Source organism: Bos javanicus, chromosome 4 (assembly GCF_032452875.1).
Source record: "Bos javanicus breed banteng chromosome 4, ARS-OSU_banteng_1.0, whole genome shotgun sequence".
Lineage (NCBI taxonomy): Eukaryota > Metazoa > Chordata > Mammalia > Artiodactyla > Bovidae > Bos > Bos javanicus.
In genome coordinates, this window is record NC_083871.1 from 83,231,655 (window position 1) to 83,253,810 (window position 22,156).

A 22,156-nucleotide genomic window follows, 5' to 3' on the forward strand; every position below is an offset into this window, starting at 1 on the left:
TTTAAACCTATGCTTTTCCCTACACTCTACCCAGAACCAACAAGAAGTAATGAAAGGATAAAGAAGAGAAGTGGGGGAGTCAGGGTGACCTGTATATTCACAGAGATGCAGCATGTGTTCTTGCAAATGTATCCAGGTAGGAAATTGATCCTCTGATGAAAATGGTTGGAACAGAAAGAATTCCCATCTTTTGGATAAAACATGATTAAGCAATATAACAGCTCACATATTTAGAAAACAATGATAGGAATTGCACTGATATTTAATATGTACCTCAAAGGAAATATCAAGTTAAACTAATGATTTGTTCATTTCCTCTAGTCAGAAATTAATGGACCATTGAGAATGCTATGTGGAGCCAGAAGATCCAAGTCAATATGTAGCCGAAAAGTGAGTGGGTCTATATATGTCATACTTTGCATGGTTGAACCAATAAGAAGGATCAGTAAATAGCTTCTGTAGTTAAGTTTTCTATACTGAAGGGGTAAATATTTGTAAAATAGCAGCCTGAATTTTTGATCATCCTCTATCTGGTTGGCACAGGAAAAATAGAATATTTACACCCAGCTCCTAACTTGCCCCTGATTGCTGTGAGATGGGTAGGAATTTCCCTGAAGGACAAGGATGTGTGTGGCTGCCCCACAACCTTGACCATGAAGCTTCACCACACAGAATGTGTCCCAGGATGTTAAAACATCTTTTTCTTTACTTTCAACCTTGCTAATGGTCATTTTATTTATCTCGTTAATTCCTTAGAAGCTCTGACAAACCTGCTAATATTTATTGCACTAGCCCTTCTATGCATCCCCACTGTGTCAGTACAGTGACCTGGGTCCTCAGAGACCTCTCAGTGGCTCATGGCGACCATCTCTGAAACGCGTCTGCTTCCCCGGGATTGCTCCCCTGACAACCAACCTTCCTGCTATTTTTCTTTCTAAAGCACAGATCTGATCATATCACTTTCCTCCCTATCACCGTCAGTATTTCCTCATCATTCATTCTTTTCTAAAAATATATATTTGAAAATGCTGTAAAAATTTCTCACATTCCTACTTTTTAAAAAATAACTATTAAGCAAGGATGTCTCCGGTTCTCTTTCTATTTGAAGTTTCTCTATTCAAGGAGTCAATTAGTCTCTTCAGATCAGATCAGATCAGATCAGTCACTCAGTCGTGCCCGACCCTTTGCGACCCCATGAATCGGAGCACACCAGGCCTCCCTGTCTATCACCAACTCCCGGTGTTCACTGAGACTCATGTCCATCGAGTCAATGATGCCATCCAGCCATCTCATCCTCTGTCGTTCCCTTCTCCTCCTGCCCCCAATCCCTCCCAGCATCAGAGTCTTTTCCAATGAGTCAACTCTTCGCACAAGGTGGCCAGAGTACTGGAGTTTCAGCCTCAGCATCATTCCTTCCAAAGAAATCCCAGGGCTGATCTCCTTCAGAATGGACTGGTTGGATCTCCTTGCAGTTCAAGGGACTCTCAAGAGTCTTCCCCAACACCACAGTTCAAAAGCATCAATTCTTCGGCGCTCAGCCTTCTTCACAGTCCAACTCTCACATCCATACATGACCACATGAAAAACCATAGCCTTGACTAGACGAACCTTTGTTGGCAAAGTAATGTCTTTGCTTTTGAATATGCTATCTAGGTTGGTCATAACTTTCCTTCCAAGGAGTGAGCGTATTCTAATTTCATGGCTGCAGTCACCATCTGTAGTGACTTTGGAGCCCAGAAAAATAAAGTCTGACACTGTTTCCACTGTTTCCCCATCTATTTCCCATGACGTGATGGGACCGGATGTCATGATCTTCGTTTTCTGAATGTTGAGCTTTAAGCCAACTTTTTCACTCTCCTCTTTCACTTTCATCAAGAGGCTTTTGAGCTCCTCTTCACTTTCTGCCATAAGGGTGGTGTCATCTGCATATCTGAGGTGATTGAGATTTCTCCCAGCAATCTTGATTCCAGCTTGTGTTTCTTCCAGTCCAGCGTTTCTCATGATGTACTCTGCATAGAAGTTAAATAAACAGGGTGACAATATACAGCCTTGACGAACTCCTTTTCCTATCTGGAACCAGTCTGTTGTTCCATGTCCAGTTCTAACTGTTGCTTCCTGACCTGCATACGAATTTCTCAAGAGGCAGATCAGGTGGTCTGGTATTCCCATCTCTTTCAGAATTTTCTACAGTTGATTGTGATCCACACAGTCAAAGGCTTTGGCATAGTCAATAAAGCAGAAATAGATGCTTTTCTGGAACTCTCTTGCTTTGTCGATGATCCAGCAGATGTTGGCAATTTGATCTCTGGTTCCTCTGCCTTTTCTAAAACCAGCTTGAACATCAGGAAGTTCACGGTTCCCATATTGCTGAAGCCTGGCTTGGAGAATTTTGAGCATTACTTTACTAGCGTGTGAGAAGAGTGCAATTGTGCGGTAGTCTGAGCATTCTTTGGCATTGCCTTTCTTTGGGATTGAAATGAAAACTGACCTTTTCCAGTCCTGTGGCCACTGCTGAGTTCCAAATTTGCTGGCATATTGAGTGCAGCACTTTCACAGCATCATATTTCAGGATTTGGAATAGCGCAACTGGAATTCCATCACCTCCACTAGCTTTGTTGGTAGTGATGCTTTCTAAGACCCACTTGACTTCACATTCCAGGATGTCTGGTTCTAGGTCAGTGATCACACCATCGTGATTATCTGGGTCGAAGATCTTTTTTGTACAGTTCTTCTGTGTATTCTTGCCATCTCTTCTTAATATCTTCTGCTTCTGTTAGGTCCATACCATTTCTGTCCTTTATCGAGCTCATCTTTGCATGAAATGTTCCTTTGGTATCTCTGATTTTCTTGCAGAGATCCCTAGTCTTTCCCATTCTGTTGTTTTCCTCTATTTCTTTGCATTGATCACTGAAGAAGGCTTTCTTATCTCTTCTTGCTATTCTTCGGAACTCTGCATTCAGATGTTTATATCTTTCCTTTTCTCCTTTGCTTTTCACTTCTCTTCTTTTCACAGCTATTTGTAAGGCCTCCCCAGACAGCCATTTTGCTTTTTTGCATTTCTTTTCTATGGGAATGGTCTTGATCCCTATCTCTCCTTCAATATTAAATAACTAAGGAGCAGCCAGGTTGAGGCAAGTGACTGAAATAGTTCCAGCGTTGCCAGCTCAGATCTCAGGCACAAGGAGCCACCACAGAACTCATTATACAAGTGTACAATGTGCTTTACTCTGAAAGTGACTAGCATCCACTTATCAATTTCACAAGGAAACAAAACATACATACTAAATTTATGTGCCTGGGTGTTCATTCGTTGTAGTACCATTTACTACAGCCCCTAGTGAACCATAATCTGCAATAAGAAACTGAAAATAAATGATGTCATGTGACAGACTGCTTTGCATCTTTAAAAAATGTAGATTATTTTTAGAAATGGAACATCAATCAGGAAGCGTCATTGAAAAAATAATTTCTGCATTATGAAAGTGAAAGTCACTCAGTCGTGTCTGACTCTTTGTGACCCCATGGATTATACAGTCCCAGGAATTCTCCAGGCCAGAATAGTGAAGTGAATAGCCTTTCCCTTCTCCAGGGAATCTTCCTAACCCAGGGATCGAACCCAGGTCTCATGCATTGCAGGTGGATTCTTTACCAGTTAAGCCACAAGGGAAGGCCAAGAATACTGTAGTGGGTAGCCTATCCCTTCTCCAATGGATCTCCCTGACCAAGGAATTGAACAGGCTCTCCTGCACTGTAAGCAGATTCTTTACCAACTGAGCTATCAGGGAAGCCAATCTTCATTACAGTGTCCATCAAAAATTTTGGATAATATCTTTGCATGGATCAAAAATACACCAACTAACCTTGCTTGAGCCATTGTATTTACCTTTCTTCCTCTTTAACATTATACTTTTGCTTTCTCTGAATCTTTTATAGCAAATATGAGTGTACGTATGAATGTATATGCATGTATACATATTCTAACTTCCCTCTTTATACTCAAAGGTAGCATTCAGCATATATTGTTTTGAACTTCTCTGTACTTATACAACCTAGAGCTCTTTTTCTGCAAATGTACAGAGATGCTCGAATAGCTAGGTTAATAAATAATAATTTATAAAATAATTTCCCATCATAATACACTATTATCTTACACATTTTGCTATTATTTTTAAAATGCTGAAATCATAATGGTGTTTTATATCATGAAGACTGTGTGTATTTGTCATTTTTATGGGGAAAAAAAGTGAGAGTGCAGTGTAAAGAATCCGCCTGCCAAAGCAGGAGACTGAGGTTCAATCCTTGGGTAGGGAAAATCTCCTGGAGAAGGATATGGCAACCCACTCCAGTATTCTTGCCTGGGAAATCCCATGGACAGAGGAGTCTGGTGGACTACAGTCCATGGGGTCGAAAAAAGTCAGCCATGACTTAGCAACCAACTTTCACTTCACTTTTTTTTCTCCATTCACAAAGTATATGAATGTCGGGAGAGTGTTGTGAAATGTGGGATTTTGCTACTTGGACAAGTGAAAATAGATAAAATCTAATCTACTCAACTCCTTGCCATTTAGTCGCTGAGGTGTGTCTGACACTTTTGGGACCCTACAGACTGTAGCCCTCCAGGCTTCTCTGCCCATGGGATTATCCTGGCAAGAATATTGGAATGGGTTGCTATTTTCTCCTTCAGGGGATCTTCCCAACCCAAGGATCGAACTTGGGGTCTCCTGCATTGGCAGATGGATTCTTTACTGCTGAGCCACTTGGGAAGTCCAGATCAACTCCTTAGTTCTTAGGAATTTGATCAGACTTCTTTAGACGAAATATGTGGCCCTGGTCTTAGAGATTTGGAACTATTTATTCACCGTGAAAAAAACAGTGTATTTAAGTGTAGAAGGCAAGAAACGGAAATGTGCAAATCACTGAAAGTTTTATGCAGCTGATGTCACAGTCAGGGCCCTGCTGGGCATGTCTCCTGTGGTTTCCAACTTCTCAGCAACCTCCTGCCCCAACTTGCCCTGGACTGCCCTAGCCTGGGAGGGGCAGAGAGGGAAGGGTAGTGGGGCTGTGGGTGACAGTCTGCGTGGCAGCAGGAGGGGGTTGATATGCTGATGCGTTGATCGGGTTTCATTTTCTCAGGCTTCTTTGTTCACCTGCTCTGTGGAATGTGGTTGATTCATGGAAAATGCTCAAACTGGCCTCTACTGGTTGGGACTGCGCAAGGAAACGAGAACAGTTAAACCAGAGCCAACTTTGCTCACTTTCAAAGGGTCACAGCTAAGGGAAGAAAAGATCCTTCTGCAAGCACATGTGATTGTTATCAAACGCACTCTAGACTGTGTGACCCGAATTCCTCATTATTTCTTTGTATAGTTCCTCTGATGAGCTCCTACATGAGTTGGGAACTTTATGCTCAGGATGTTCATATCTGTATTTTTGTCTATGCTCATGACCCTGAAGAAAGGAGCAGACAGGACCCCTTGCAGCACTAAGATCATCCCTGACTTTCCACCAGCCACCTAGGGTCTTCCATGATTTGTGATTTTCTGAGGCTGCTACTTCTCGGTTTCATTTTTCTCTGTGTAGACTAGGTGACATAAGACCCAATTTTTGAACCAAGCTTCATGGACAGATGTGACATGCTTGGTCCCTCACAAGAACAGAGATTTGGAGGCCCGATCTCACCTGTGCAATTGAGTCTGTTATGTACTAAGTCATGGAAGTTCTCTAAAAGGGAAAAAATGATTTCATAGTCAATCCGAGCAAGGCTTCCTAGGGGCACTAACATCAGGTGACAATGTAACAGGTGAGTGACAGAGGGCTGCTCAGACACATCAGCATGAAGAGCAGGTGTCCCACCCCCTCCCCACCCAGCAGGCCCAGGATGGGGGTCCATGTCCTGGATTCCATCTGTCCAGTCTCAGAGGGAAGCAGAGGGAAGCAGTCTCAGATGGAAAGTCTCAGAGGGACCACTGCTGAGGTCTTGGCTTCAGCTCTCACATTCTGACCTCAGGGCACATTCAAGTCACATCCTTCATTCCTCCTGGTCTCTGCTCTGAGAGCCAACATCTAGGGAGCCTTGCCCTCCTAGGAGGACTGGCTGCATCTAACTGGTGCAGCCAGTGTGTCAGGAGTGGAGTCCTTTCTCAGGTTAAAGTCACATCCTGACGTCCAGCTCAGGCCCCATCTGTGGTGCTGCTGTGGGCACGAGACCACTCCTGACTCAGGACAAATCATTGTGATGACACTACTGAATTCTTGAGGTTTGAGTCCAAGGCCAGACTCAGCATGTTCTCCATGTAAGGAGCTCTCCCTGCTTAGACCCCATCCTCCCAGGGAGCCTCTGTCTGCATTTCTGTCCTGTGGCCCATTCTTAGACCAAGCGTGGATGGAGTTGATTAGATCCACATAAATGACCAGTTTCCACCCGAGCCAGACCATTTCCTTCATTACTTGAATGACGGTACCTAATGAAAGGAAACTGACAGATACGCTGCCTTCCCATGAAGCACTGCATTGAGTATTTCTGTTTTACAAAGGCAACTCAAAATATAATTGAGTTCATTTGAGTTCAGACTGGCTAAACACAAGGGAAAATGACTTCATAGTGTGGGTTCAAAATAAGAGTACTCAGACTACCTTAGGGGCTACATCTGTAAGAAAATTGTTATTTCATGATACACAATACAAAATGCCTGGTACCTTTTATATGTATTCAAAACCCATCATGTCTTCTTGTTGTGATCCCAGTCCTTCAGGCCAAATACATAATGCAAAATAGGAAAAACAAAACTAATCGTTTTGATATTTCAATATTACTACTTTTTACAATAGTACAAATCGTGCATGTGCATGAAGTAAAAACCTGAGAAGAAATGTAAGGTGTTGAAAAACATAAAAAGAAATCTGAGACATGAAACAAGAATTACCTTCTGCATATCAAAACAGAAAGAGATTTTGCTTACAAATAAATGCTACGCGAATTTACTAAGAGGGTTTTTGATCAGGAACACAACACAAAACTTTTCTCCAACTTTTCATTAAGAGATCACTCAGTCTCACTGAATATAGGGTGGATCTGAACATTATCTTACCAGCCACAGTCAGGTGTATGTATATATGTGTGGATATGATACCATGTCTGTGAATCAATAAATTCTTTACTAGCCATTCACTAACATCAGCAGTGGGTGTCCTCATTTCAACTTTCAAAAAGGAGACACCATCTTCAGTTTTTTCCCTTCTGGTGACATTCAATTACGTTTTTAAAATTAATTAATTAATTTTTTATTGAAGGATAATTGCTTTACAAAATTTTGCTCTTTTCTGTTAAACCTCAACATGAATCAGCCACAGGTATACATATAACCACTCCCTTTTGGAACTCCCTCAATTATGGTTTTTTTACATTCTTAAAAAGACAGAACCCCTAAAATTTGAGATGCAATGTGAAAAGCAAAAAGCTACATTTTACTCTGTATTTTTATAGCAGTTTATGTATCAAACATGAGGCATGAGGTAGACACTGAAGAAACCAAGAATGAAGTCACCCAAGAATTCAAAGTATTTTAGAAAAGGATCATACTCTTCACATGCCCACATTTTTGCTTTATGTCTGAACACTGTTTTGGAAAAGAGGCCAGAGTGTCTTGGGAACATGCATTCGGGGCAGGGCTCCTGTTTGCTCCAACTGGCTGCTTGTGCCGGTTTGCTTGGTCCTATACCTGCTGCGCAGATATTCCATTCAACCCACTACTTTTCTCTCTTTTTTAAAAACATATTTTAAAAATAAAATATTATATTATTTTCAGTTATACAAGATAGAAATTTGATATTTTATATATATTGAAATGGTCATCACAAGAGTCAATATCCTTCACTGTATATAGTTACAGATTATTTTTTTCTTATAAGGTAAAATTGTAAGATCTACTTTTTCCCTTATTGGTTAAATATTTAAGCAGAGTTACGCTTACTCCTTGGAAGAAAAGTTATGACCAACCTAGATAGCATATTGAAAAGCAGAGACATTACTTTGCCAACAAAGGTTTGTCTAGTCAAGGCTATGGTTTTTCCAATGGTCATGTATGGATGTGAGAGTTGGACTGTGAAGAAAGCTGAGAGCCAAAGAATTGATCCTTTTGAACTGTGGTGTTGGAGAAGACTCTTGAGAGTCCCTTGGACTGCAAGGAGATCCAACCAGTTCATTCTGAAGGAGATCAGCCCTGGGATTTCTTTGGAAGGAATGATGCTCAAGCTGAAACTCCAGTACTTTGGCCACCTCATGCAAAGAGTTGATTCATTGGAAAAGACTCTGATGCTGGGAGGGATTGGGGGCAGGAGGAGAAGGGGACGATAGAGGATGAGATGGCTGGATGGCATCACTGACTTGATGGACGTGAGTCTGAGTGAACTCCGGGAGATGGTGATGGACAGGGAGGCCTGGCGTGCTGTGACTCATGGGGTTGCAAAGAGTCAGACACGACTGAGCAACTAAACTGAAGTGAACTGTTTTTATAATTGACTGTATGTTTATATGCTCATGTTTGTGAGACTGACGTGTTTTCATTGATGTTTGGAAGGGAGTGAACAATATTATCTGACCTGGATGCACATGGATTCCATCTTCTGTAGCTGGACCACATCTGTCATCTAAGAAGCTCCAAAACACTCCAGTAGAGTGCTGTAAATCCACCACATAATTAGGGCACAAAATGGTAGTTATCTCTCTCTCTCTCTCTATATATATATATATATACACACATACAACACACATATATACCATATATATATATATATATACACACACATATATACCACACCTAGTTTATCTGTCCATCTGGTTTTGGGCACTTAGGTCGTTTTTGTGTCTTGGTTGTTATAAACAATGAATATAGAGGTGCTGGTATCTCTTAGTATTTTTTTTTCCTATGGATAAACACTCAGAAGTGAAATTGGTGGATCATGTGGTAGTTCTATTTCTAACTTGTGGAGGAAGCTCCATACTGGTTTCCATAGTGACTACACCAGTTTACATTCCCAACAACGGTGCACAAGGCTTCTCTTTTCTCCACATCTTTAACACTTGTTATTTCCAGCCTTGTTGATATTAGCCATTCTGACAGGAGTGAGGTGAAATCTCATTGTGGTTTTGATTTGCATTTCCCTTAATTTCAGATAAACAAAATATATATTTTTAGTTTAAGTTTGTTCCAAATATTGCAAAGCTCCTTGCTTTATTTATTTTTGTTGTTTTGAGAAACGTGGAAACCCAATGTGAGGTGGCTTTTTACTTAGGGATGAACATACACTCTCTATCAAAATGATTTGTAACGCAGACACACACACATATATCCCTTTACTGCTGCTACTGCTACTGCTACTGCTAAGTCATTTCAGTTGTGTCTGACTCTGAGAGTCAAATGCAGACCAACATTATAACCTTAATTTTAATAAAGCGGGCTCAGTTCTTCTTGGATTTGCTGTTTGTTGTCTCAAAGTTTGCTTATAGCTATAAGAGGAAAGGTAGCTCGGGGAAGGACTATAGATGTTTCATCACTGGAGAAGACCACGGCAGCAGCATTAACGCTGAAACCTTGAACTGCAGGGAACTTAGCCTGATTCAGATCTGCTCACTCCACTAGGCAACAGGCAAGTATTGTCCGTGTTTTTCCATCCACCCCTCACCTGATCCCTCTGCTTGCAGTTCTGAGCTTTCAGAGCTCAGGCTTCTCTTCTCCCGTCGGGGAGGTGGCTGCTCCCAGCCTGCCACAGGGGGCCCTCAAGAAAGGGGTTGGTGTAGAGAGGCGGGGCTCCTCCGTGGACCTCCCCCAGCACCCACCCCTTCTGGGCTCAGCCTGGTGGTCTTTAAGAGAGATCCTCGCTAACTCCCCTGCCCGTCACATCTGCTGGGAACCCCAGTCTCACTATTGTCCCAGCCATGCTGTGGGCCCCAGTGCTGCTTCTGGTGTTCCTGGCTCTTGGTGAGTGTGTTGCCTGGATGCTCCTGGGATTTTTCTGTATTTTTTGGCAATGGTGTGTATGTATGTGTGTGGTGTGTGTGTGTGTGTGTGGGGTCATACTAAGAAACGCTGTTTCCTCTTCCTCATGATTTTATGTTGCTTTTCCCATTGCAGTCACTCAGGTATCTTCCAACATGGAAGACGAGAGGATGTCAATCACCAGGGCAACTGGGTCCTCTGCTGTAATCCCGTGTGATCTTCCTACACAAAACAAGCAATATATCCACTGGTACAAATTCCAGGAGGGAACTGTACCCCGACGCCTTCTCTACTATGATGTCTCCTACTCAAAGGTTGTGTTGGAATCAGGAATCAGTCCAGGGAAATACCATGGCTATGAAGGCACAGACAAGATGTATAAATTTGTAATCTCAAATCTTCAAGAAAGTGATTCTGGCGTGTACCACTGCGCTGTCTGGGAGAAGCACATTGTTTCAGCCCTCCTTTACACTGCACTGAAATTTTGCTTGTCGCTGCCAAAAAACAGGCCGGATACACAGAATAGACCAACACCTGCCTCACTTCCTGCTGTCAATGCCAATTCTCTTTACTCTGAACAAAGTGAAATCCTGAGCTCATCGCCCATCCCCCAACTTTAATATTCAATTGTCACTCACCTCTCCCACCAAAGCCACAGTTTTTTCTAAAAGCAGGCTTCCATCTTCATGCCTCAGACAAGCAACTGTCAGGCTTCATCTTCTTTTAACTTGCCTAGGAGCTGCTGGAGTCTATTCAACCTCCTCTTTAAGAGACAGGGCACCTAGGGTTGATTTGTTAAGGGAAGTATTTAGGAGAGCATGGAAAGTTTGGGAACCTCACTGTGATTCAGTGTTTAAGAATCTGCCTTGGAATGCAGGGTGCTTGTGTTCTGGAGCAACTACACCTGCATGTTTTGAAGACCCTGTTCCACAACTAGAAGTTCCTGTGCCACAAGGGAAGACCCCACACGATGCAACAGAGATCCTGCATGTCGCAACTAAGACCTGATGCAGAAAGTAAATAAGTTATCAAAAATAACAAAAATCACAAACATAAAAAATAATGAAAAGCTTAGCTATACTAAATCATTTATCTGATCATTATCCAGAGAAAGTGGCTGGGAATGAAGCGTCTTCAATATTCAGGAATATGAAGAGTAAGAAAAGATGAAAATGAGAACTTGGACTTCCTGAACCTCAAGCTAGTATCATATTTCTTTTGGACAAACTGATACTTTCCTCATATAACCAATTAAGGCATGGCTGACATAGTGAAAGTGTAAGAAAACAGTGATTTCTGTAACAATGTCAACCATTGTACTCTTCTTCCACTTTCTTTTGAATTCAGTCAGTCCACAACCAGAACTCTTCTGCATTAAACAAGTCAAGCCAGGGGTTCTTTCCACTCCTACCCTCTACATTAACATGGCCAAGTCCCAAACTGGAATGAGGTTTAACAGATTATTTTTTTCTCATTAATTCATTGTAAAGAATGCTTTGGGTGAACAATTAGACAATGAATAGTATCTCTTTCAGCTGAAAAGTCATACATGAAAGGAGTATGGCTTTCTTACTGGGCTAGATTTAAGGACGTGAAATTCCTGGTGGCTCAGCGGTAAAGAATTCACCTGTAATTAAGGAGCTGCAGGAGACCTGGGTTTGATCCCTGGGTCGGGAAGATCCCCTGAAGGAGAGCATGGCAACTCACTCCAGTGTTTTTATCTGGAGAATCCATTGGGTCACAAAGAGTTGGACACAACTGAAGCAACTTAGCATGAACAGAAATGTTAGATCCACATGTTTGTGATCTCCTGTGTATTGGATCCTCCAAATTTCTATCAGAGGAGTGTTTCTTCAACTGTGGTCCGTTGACCACTTGCAGCAGAAGCACCTGAGTTGGGATAATAGTGCTAGTTCTAGGTGGCACCCAACACCATGAATACAAACACAGGAATGAAGGCTGAAAATGTGCATTTTTCAATAAACTCCATAGCTGATTCTTATTCAAGTTGGTTTTTAAGAACTGCTGTCCTGGTGGTAACAGATAAAGTGACACACTTGTCTCTGAAATGGACAGGTTCCCAGCCTGACACACAAATGCATTCCAGAATGGTACTCATGGGCTTGTTCCTAACCCAAAACCCTTCCTGTCTTGTTGCACCCTGGATACTCCTGCTCTCCCAGGTCATCCTATTTTTGCTTGAGAACCCACAACCACAGGTCAAGTTTCAGGTTCTTCTTATTTCTGTAATTGCAGGGAAGAAGGAATTGGATAGTAAACAAACCAACTTTAACTTGGTCTCTTGTATCAGGGACCATGTGTTTTGACTATTTTATGACTTTAAAAAAGAGTGAAGCATGAACTTATTGTCATTTATATTTTTCTAATATTGTTTAGGTTTTGTTCTGCATATTTATTTCCCTGATCTGCTTTACACTGAAATTTTGTGTATTGGGAAAATGTAGAGAATTCTCTGCAGAGGGATTTTTTATGCAATGAATTTTTCCTGACTTCTGAGTTCTAGGAATTGTTTTTCAAGGCAAAAAGACATGACAAATCTCTTGAGCAACAGAAAATCATCAAGATGAAACACTAAGATGCCCTTTGATTACTGCATTTGGGGTTGCACTGCCCCATCTACCCTCCTGGGAAAGACAGAAATATTCTTCACAGGTCATGGAAAAGAGTAAATGATTTCCTGCTCAATCATGGGGACTGAATTGAGAGGTTGGTTTGACTGGAGTTCTTCACTGGAATTCTTCTGGACACACTCCAGACCTCACTGTTAGCAGCCTGAGAGCTGCTCATAAATGAAAAACCTTTAGTGGTGAGAACCTGAAGTTTAGGGTGTATGGTGGCAAGGAGGTCATTGTACCCGAGCTGGGTGAGGATAGGTTCATGGAGGAGGTGGCCGCCATATTGAAAAAAAATTCAAAAGTGAATCAAGGATTTTTGGAGGCATCTGTACAAAGTCTTATGGACTTATTGTGTGCAGTTCAAAAATTGTGATCAAGCATGTCCCTTTCCACCTCAAATGCCCATTTTTTTTTCTAATATGCATAGATGCCCCCACACGGGAAACACAATTACCCTGTTCAACATTCTCAGATTCAATCTCTCCCTAAATTAAAGGGTTGAAATAAGTGTTCCCACGTTGGAGGGTTTGTGGACAATTCATTGGGTCAATCCATGTAAAGAACTCAGACCCATGCTTGTCACACAGTACAAGTTCAATAACTGTTAGTGCTTGTAACTGTTAGCTGTGGCCTGGCCTCTATGTAAAGAATATACAGATGAAGCAGACAGGAGTCTTCCTCCCAGGAGCCACTTGCAGTCCAGACAGTTGAAGACAAAACTGCAGCCTTGACTGAGATGGCCCCATTACCCTGTGCTTCCTCTGTGGCTACTGGGAATACTTGGCAATGGCTGAGCACCAAGTAATTCCCAGACCTGAACTTGACCTCATTTTTCTGACTTAGGTACTATCATATCCTCTCCCACCCCTAACACGTGGTGAACTTGGGATTCAGAGAAACTCTGTAGCATCCAAAATCACAAAGGCATTGATATCAGAAGAGATGCAGTTTGAAGCCAAGTATAAATATCATTTAAACTTATGCTTTTCCCTACACTCTACCCAGAACCAACAAGAAGTAATGAAAGGATAAAGAAGAGAAGTGGGGGAGTCAGGGTGATCTGTATATTCACAGAGATGCAGCATGTATTCTTGCAAATGTATCCAGGTAGGAAATTGATCCTCTGATGAAAATGGTTCGAACACAAAGAATTCCTATCTTTTGGATAAAACATGATTAAGCAATATAACAGCTCACATATTTAGAAAGTAATGATAGGAGTTGCACTGTGCTATTTACTATGTACCTCAAAGGAAATATCAAATTAAACTAATGATTTGTTCATTTCCTCTAGTCAGAAGTTAATGAACTATGGAGAATGCTTTATGGAGCCAGAAGATCCAAGTCCACATGTAGCCGAAAAGTGAGAGGGTCTATATATGTCACACTTTGCATGGTTGAACCAATAAGAAGGATCAGTAAATAGCTTCTGTAGTTAAGTTTTCTATACTGAAGGGACAAATATTTGTAAAATAGCAGCCTGAATTTTCAATCAACCTCTATCTGGTTGGCACAGGAAAAATAGAATATTTATACCCAGCTCCTAACTTGCCCCTGCTTGCTGTGAGATGGGTAGGAATTTCCCTGAAGGACAAGGATGTGTGTGGCTGCCCCACAACCTTGACCATGAAGCTTCACCACACAGAATGTGTCTCAGGATGTTAAAACATCTTTTTCTTTATTTTCAACCTCGCTAATGGTCATTTTATTTATCTCGTGAATTCCTTAGAAGCTCTGACAAACCTGCTAATATTTATTGCACCAGCCCTTCTATGCATCCCCACTGTGTCAGTACAGTGACCTGGGTCCTCAGAGACCTCTCAGTGGCTCATGGCGACCATCTCTGAAACGTATCTGCTTCCCCGGGATTGCTCCCCTGACAGCCAACCTTCCTGCTATTTTTCTTTCTAAAGCACAGATCTGATCATATCACTTTCCTCCCTACCACCATCAGTATTTCCTCATCATTCATTCTTTTCTAAAAATATATATTTGAAAATGCTGTAAAAATTGCTCACATTCTTACTTCTTAAAAAATAACTATTAAGTAAGGATGTCTCCTGTTCTCTTTCTATTTGAAGTTTCTCTACTCAAGGAGTCAATTAGTCTCTTATTTGTTCCTTTTAACTTACATCTCTCAGTTCAGTTCAGTCTCTCAGACATATCTGACTCTTTGTGACCCCATGGACTGCAGCACACCTGGTTTCGCTGTCCATCACCAACTTCTGGAGCTTGCTCAAACTCATGTCCATAGGGTTGGTGATGCCATCCAACCATCTCATCCTCTGTCGTCCCCTTCTCCTCCTGCCTTCAATCTTTCCCAGCATCAGGGTCTTTTCCAGTGAGTCAGTTCTTCACATATGGTGGCCAAAGTATTGGAGCTTCACATCTCTAGACGTTTTTTAATATGAACTTCACATATATTGTGTTTGATAGAAAACTATTTCTGTTTTCCCAACAGATTATCAATTATCCTAATCTAGTTTTAAGATAATCTCTTTGTTTCCCTACAATTTAAAAACGACTTACCATATTTTTATATCAACATATACTTGAAGTATTTGCTAGAGGACTTCTGTTTCATTTATGTCTCAGTATTCATACACCATTATCATGTTATGTCAGTAACTTTGCAATAAAGGTTTATATCTATTAGGCCAAATGTCTATTCAATATTATTCTTAATCATATTTAATGTTATTTAACTTGCTAACCCTGAACCCTTATATCATAGAACAAAAAATGAAATATTTTCTTAATTCTCATAAGAATTATAGTAACTTCATAAATGTGAATTTAGGAAAGATCAGTATCTTTATGATATTTAGTTTTCCTTATACAAATATGATATGTCTCTTTATTTATTCAGGTTTAATTTTATGGCCTTTATAAAACCTTACACTCTTTCTTCTTATAGCTCTAGAATTTACTTATAAATTTGACAAATGATTTTATAACTCTTTACTTACTCTTTTGCATTTTATTGGTAAAGCTTTCATGGGTTTGGAAAAATAGGCAACTCCTAAAGCTCCTGATAATTTGATTCATGGTCTAGAATAAGGAAAAACAGAGTACAAGCTACCAGAGAGGTACTGAGTGGTACCTCAGATACCACTGAGATCTCAATAGGTCCAAATGGTATTTGACAACCCAAAGTATGAATACTATTAACTTAATTTTCAATTAAAAAGAGCTTTCTAAACAAAATATTCATCCAGATCTCTCGTCTTCTCCTGTGTCTTAAGGACTCAGCTGCTATGAATGGACAGTTGTCACTGTGACCTATTTTCATTCTCAGGGCAAAGGCACTGCTTGGTGATAGGACTTAGGCCAGGACCAACCAGGTGGATCTGGCATGGACAGAGGGATACTTGATCTGTCTTGTGTGGGTCTTGGGGGATGGACAGCTCATGCGTGCCAGAGGAGCACCCAGATGCCTCTGACAACCTTTTTTCACCCTGATCCAAGATGAGTATCTCCAGATTACGAAACAGTCTCCAAGAGTCTTCTTATAACTTATCAGATAAATGGATATTGTTTTAAGTTTTAGTTTCAATAAGGAATCTATTATTTCAAAGGAGAAAAAATTCTACAGATTTCTTCTTAAATCCTAAGGGTGAAAAGAAAAACTCATCACAGAACTTATTTTCTCATCTTGTGTTGCCATGGTAAAGAATGTTACCCAGTGAATGGAGAACTTTGCTCACATTTTCCAAGTACACTTGTGATGGAGTATTTACATTTTCAGTGACTGAAGAGTTACCTCCTTTCAATAATATAGCCCCAAATCCCTAAGGGAGAGGTTCTGGTGTTTGTGAGAACGGAAGGGTCTTTCTTTGATGCAAACTCTGAGCAGTTTCAACAGAGTTGAACACCTGGAAATTAAAAAAAAAAAAGGCTTAATTCTTTGAATACTATTACTGGAAATTTAGGAAGGCAGGTGGTTAACCCGTTGGTGGTGAACTCTTCTTTTCCTGTTTTTCTTCCTTTCATCTTTCATCAGTGCCTTCAATAATTTCTCCTCCATGGAAAGCAGATATTTGGGTCCATTTGTCTGAGGAAAACTAATAAAACATCAGATACCATAAAACCTATGTTTAAGGACTTTCAAAAGAATCCATAAGATCAAATTTCCAGTACAAAATGTTTAACTTCCAGTCATGATATGAAGTTAGGAGAAGGCTAAGATTATTGTAGGAGCTTCAACCAGTGTGATAGTGCAGGCTGGAAGAAGATATTTGGAAAAGCAACTGAGCTCATAGTAGCTCCTCCTGGTAAGTAATGTTTTTCTCTTTTTTGCCTTAGTTATGGGAAAGTGACAAGTGTTTTTGTAGAGAAAACAATCTGTGCTGTGTGTTAAGTCACTTCAGTCATGTCCGCCTCTTTGCGACCCTGTGGACTATAGCCTGCCAGGCTCCTCTGTCGATGGGATTCCACAGGCAAAAATTCTGAAGTGGGTTGCCATTTCCTTCCCCAGGGTATCTTCTTGACCCAAGGATCTAAAGTATTCACTTTGTCTAACTGCCGCATGCTTGGTCTTAGCATATGAACAATAATTCTGCAGCTACTGGTTGCTGTATATGGAAACTCAACTATTTTGTAAATGATTTATTCTCTCCTCAAAAACAGAATGGAATTTTTCTTTTAAAATACACACACACAAACATAAACCATTAAAATAGACTCAGACTAGATAGTAAAATGGAGATAGTAAAAATGGAGAAGGAAATGGCAACCCACTCCAGTGTTCTTGCCTGGAGAATCCCAGGGACGGGGGAGCCTGGTGGGTTGCCGTCTATGGGGTTGCACAGAGTCAGACACAATTGAAGCGTCTTAGCAGCAGATAGTAAAATATTTGAGGATCATGTCTTTTTTACTGTTTCGTTTATGTGTCAATATTCTTACACCATTAACATATGTCATTACATTGGTATAAGCTATTGATTAAATTTCCTTTTCTTCTAGACAACCTATTAAGTGAGAATCACTTTTCTTAATTATTTCTTCTCTACAGTTTGAGATAAAACACAGTGTCCTTGTCTTCCAATATTTTATAAAACTACATTATCGGTTTTCATCCCATCCCTAAAATCGGTACATAAAAATTCTTATAGTAAATGACTATAGAACATAGATAAATCCCATTTCTTATTACTGTAGCTTCTTAGAGGGAGGCTGAGATAAGTTGAAATGTATGTAGTCACATCTCTTGGTACATTGCCTGGATATGGATCAGTTTCATGGAATTTGTGAGCTCAATGAGCCCTGTCTTCCCTGGTGGCTCAGGTGGTAAAGAATCTGCCCGTGATGCTGAAAACCCAGGTTTCATCCCTGGGTGAAGAAGATACCCTGGAGAAGGGAATGGCTACCCACTCTAGCATTCTTGTTTGGAGAATTTCATGGACAGAGGAACCTGGTGGGCTACAGTCCATGAGGTTGCAAAGAGTCAGACATGACCAAGAGACTTTTACTCCCTCTCTTATGAGCCATGTCAGCTCCAAAGTCCATGAAAACAGTTTACATGGTTGAATATCCTCATCTGCCCATTCTCTCAGCATTTATTTATTGAGGACAGTTTCTGTGTTGGATGCTGGAGATAAAAGAGTAAGCTAGACAAAGATAGAGCGAGTCCCAACAGTCAAACAGTTTCTATTCTACCAGATGAGCTTTATAGATTCTGCCATGATTAGGACCCATGTTCTATGATCCGTGGCTGCTAGACAGACAGCAGATCTTGGATTGATGGGCTTGTTTCTTTCTCAATTGATGTAATATTTATAGCTTATAAAACTCATGTATTTTATCTGGTGGAAGAATTTAATGAAATGTCCTTACCTTAAGTCATCTCACTAAAGAGAATTTTAGTATCAGCTGCTATTTACTGAGAATCAGACAGCATAAGAAGTTTCAGTGCTGTATCTCATTCCTCAGCAGGAATCATCTTATTCCTAGTTCATATATAAGGACACTGAGGTTTTAAGAAGCTCAGTTACTAGCCTACAGTCACCTAACAAGATATATTGCAAAGTTTAGGATTCAATAGGGATTTGTCTATTCCAAAGTACATGATCTGGACTGTTATTGATGTTAGAAACATTTAAGTCATGTTTGTATATCCTGAGTATTTACAGTTCCGTAGCCTGACCTTTTCCAGTATCCTCACCTGAAAAATCCCATGGTCAGAGGAGCCTGGCAGGCTGTAGTCCAAAGGGTCTCAAAGAGTCAGACACAACTGAATGACTAAGCACTCAGCCTCACCTTTTAAATGACTACTTTGATTGACTATTTAGTAGCTTATAATTTGCTTTACTGTCATTTGTGAAAACAATGCTTCTGTTCCTCTTTGGTAATGAAAGACATATTTACTCTAAGTGACACTCTTGACCAGGAACTGACTTTACACTGAAAACACTTTTTGAAAGGAGATTTAAAAAGATTCAGGCAAAATAGTGAAAAAAGATGCAACTCTACTCCCAATGGATGTGGGATGGAAACAGAGGTAATCCAAGCAGCCCAGAGAGAGCAGGGAGAGTTCTTCAGTTCTCGGCACATTCTTACCTTATGTGGTTTGCTGAAAGTCACCTCTGTGTCACCGTAGCAGGGTCAACTTCTCCATATATTTATGTAAATATTGAAAAAAGTTGGACAGAAATTCAAAACAGACACAGTTCTCTATGTCTTGCATCTATCTCACAGAACTAGGATTTGCAAACACGTTATCTGATTCCTCATGCTTTGTTGGAGTTGCTGCTGCTGCTGCTAAGTCGCTTCAGTCATGTCCGACTCTGTGCGACCCCATAGACGGCAGCCCACCAGGCTCTCCCGTTCCTGGGATTCTCCAGGCAAGAACACTGGAGTGGGTTGCCATTTCCTTCTCCAATGCATGAAGGTGAAAAATGAAAGTGAAGTCACTCAGTCGTGTCCAACTCTTCGTGACCCCATGGACTGCAGCCTACCAGGCTCCTCCATCCATGGGATTTTCCAGGCAAGAGTACTGGAGTCGGGTGCCATTGCCTTAGAATTTACTAAATTATCAAAATCCAAGGCAGAAAAAGAAACATGCTATTTGTTATTTTATGTAAGTTGCTTGCTTCCAAACTTTATTTGAGAAGAACTCTGGGAGTTGGTGATGGACAGGGAGGCCTGGCCTGCTGCGATTCATGGGGTCGCAAAAAGTCGGACATGACTGAGCAACTGAACTGAACTGAAGATAAAAACACACATACAGGGACTTTCCTGCTGGATCAGTGACTGGGTCTCTGAATTCCCAGTGCGGGAGCCTGGGTTCATTCCCTGATTGGGGAACTAGATCCTGCATGCTGCAAAGAAGATCCTGTGTGCCACAACTAGAGACCTGATGCAGCCAAATAAATGAATACTTAAACACACACACACACAGGTTCAGGCAGGGCAAAAATAGGAATAGAAAATCAAAGACACTCATGGAAGTAGAAGGAAAAAGGCCTGTGAAGACCTGGCAGGAAACACAGTGTAAGATTTCATTCTCAGAGATAGGAGAGATATGTGGATGTTCTATATCTATAAACAAGTGACTGAAAATTTTAAAAGTTGAAAAAATGTAGTGGAATAATATTTTTAATAAAGTGATAAAGAAGCATACCAAATTTTCCAATAAGCTATGTTAAAATAATATTAGAAAGAGATCTCAATGCAGGAGTCTTTGGGAGGAAAATGAAGTAATAGGTGGACATTGGGTTCAACACCTATTATATAAAATGGAAGAAATGGTTTTTAAATAAATCCAGTTCTTGCTTCCAGGGCATCAATGTTACGAACATCATAAAGTTTAATGTCATTCAGAGATGACCCTGCAGAGAGAGTCAGGCAGGGAAGGTTTTCATGATGCAATATGACTCTAGGGGAATTTGAGGACCAGGTATCCTGCCATTTCTCTAGTCATCCTGTCTTAAAGGCCCACTGCAAGGACTCACAAGTTGAACTCTGTTCATGAGCTGGATAGAAGTCAATTCAAGGCTAAAATTTCTAGTCAAAGCTTGGAGCCAAAATCAATTGTGGTCTTGACTGGGGGGAATGCCATTTGTTTTTTTTTTTTTTTTGGGGGGGGGCCTGTTAGCAGGACTGGAAACAAAGCGACCTTCCTCTGCCCCCCTCCTCAACTCCACTGGGGCCACGTAAAGTCCTATCCCTGCCTCCCAACCCGTCTTCTCCACAGCTTACAAGAAAAAAACAAAAAAAACCATTTTATTTCTTTGGAGGTTGGCCCCGGGACAAACAGCGACGTGAACAGGATGGGGTGTATTCCCTCTGCCATTTGTTTTGAACAAAACAAGTGAAGCAGTTTCATATACTAACTGAATATATTAGGCTTTAGCCAATGTTCCTTTTGATTTTTTTAACCCTGGAAATACATTGGCTAAGACAAGACTAATAATTGCCTATCAATTTGGTTTGTGAAAGGCATGTTTCCTGTGATGATAGAGTTGAGGATTTCAGACAATTGAGAGCACAGTGGAATTGCAATCAAGGGAACCAGTGTCCAAGGTTAATTGGCAGGGATTCAGTTGCAACCAAAATACTGAATTCTGATCAGTAAGGATGAGCTCTGGTACCATGATATAAAAATGTCATGTTGGAACACACAATCAACACAAACAAATCACTAATAATGAGAACTATTATCTCTTATTTCCATAGCATTTTTAATCAACTTACTTTTCACATTTTGTTTCGTTTTGGTCTCACTGCAGCACTGGTTTGCTGTTGTTGTTTAAATGCTAAGTTGTGTCCGACTCTTTTGCAACCCCATGGACTGTAGCACGTCAGGCTCCTCTGTCCAGGGGATTTCTGGGGCAAAAACACTAATGATTTACATGAACTTCATTTTCAAATAAATAAAGTATCAAAGGCTTTAATTGACCCAGTTGGCTCAGTCACAGAACTTATGAGGAAAATGAAGCAGGACCAGAAGCCTGGTCTCTTGAACTGAAGGCCACCATAGTTTCCCTAGGATATGAAGAAGTCAGAGAAGCTAAATTAGTCTAACGATTTCTATATGGGTTGAATAATTTTGAAATTATTATAGAAAAATGTTTGTTAACGGAATAAAATTTTTGTCATAGGTAGATAGCAGGAGAAAGCAATTTTTTTTTTCAAGGGAATTGGGGAAGGCAAGAAACAATTCAAGGAAAAATATATGGTTCTTTGGAAGGAATGATGCTAAAGCTGAAACTCCAGTACTTTGGCCACCTCATGTGAAGAGCTGACTCATTGGAAAAGACTCTGATGCTGGGAGGGATTGGGGGCAGGAGGAGAATGGGACGACAGAAGATGAGATGGCTGGATGGCAACACCGACTCGATGGACGTGAGTCTGAGTGAACTCCGGGAGTTGGTGATGGACAGAGAGGCCTGGCGTGCTGCGGTTCATAGGGTCGCAAAGAGTCGGACATGACTGAGCAACTGAATTGAACTGAACTGTAGAATGTTTAGGAAAAAATGGGAATGTGAAAGAGGATTAGATGTGGAAATCTTAGGAAGAATTTTA

The 22,156-nt window shown here is 40.8% G+C and overlaps 1 gene segment (V, D, J or C); it reads left to right on the plus strand.

Annotated features, from left to right (window-relative positions):
- LOC133246335 (T cell receptor gamma constant 1-like) overlaps nt 1-22,156 on the plus strand; it is a 62,259-nt gene that overhangs the window by 34,114 nt on the left and 5,989 nt on the right. The window contains 1 exon segment of the C gene segment in view: nt 16,855-16,905. Within this exon segment, the coding sequence occupies nt 16,855-16,905 (51 nt within the window).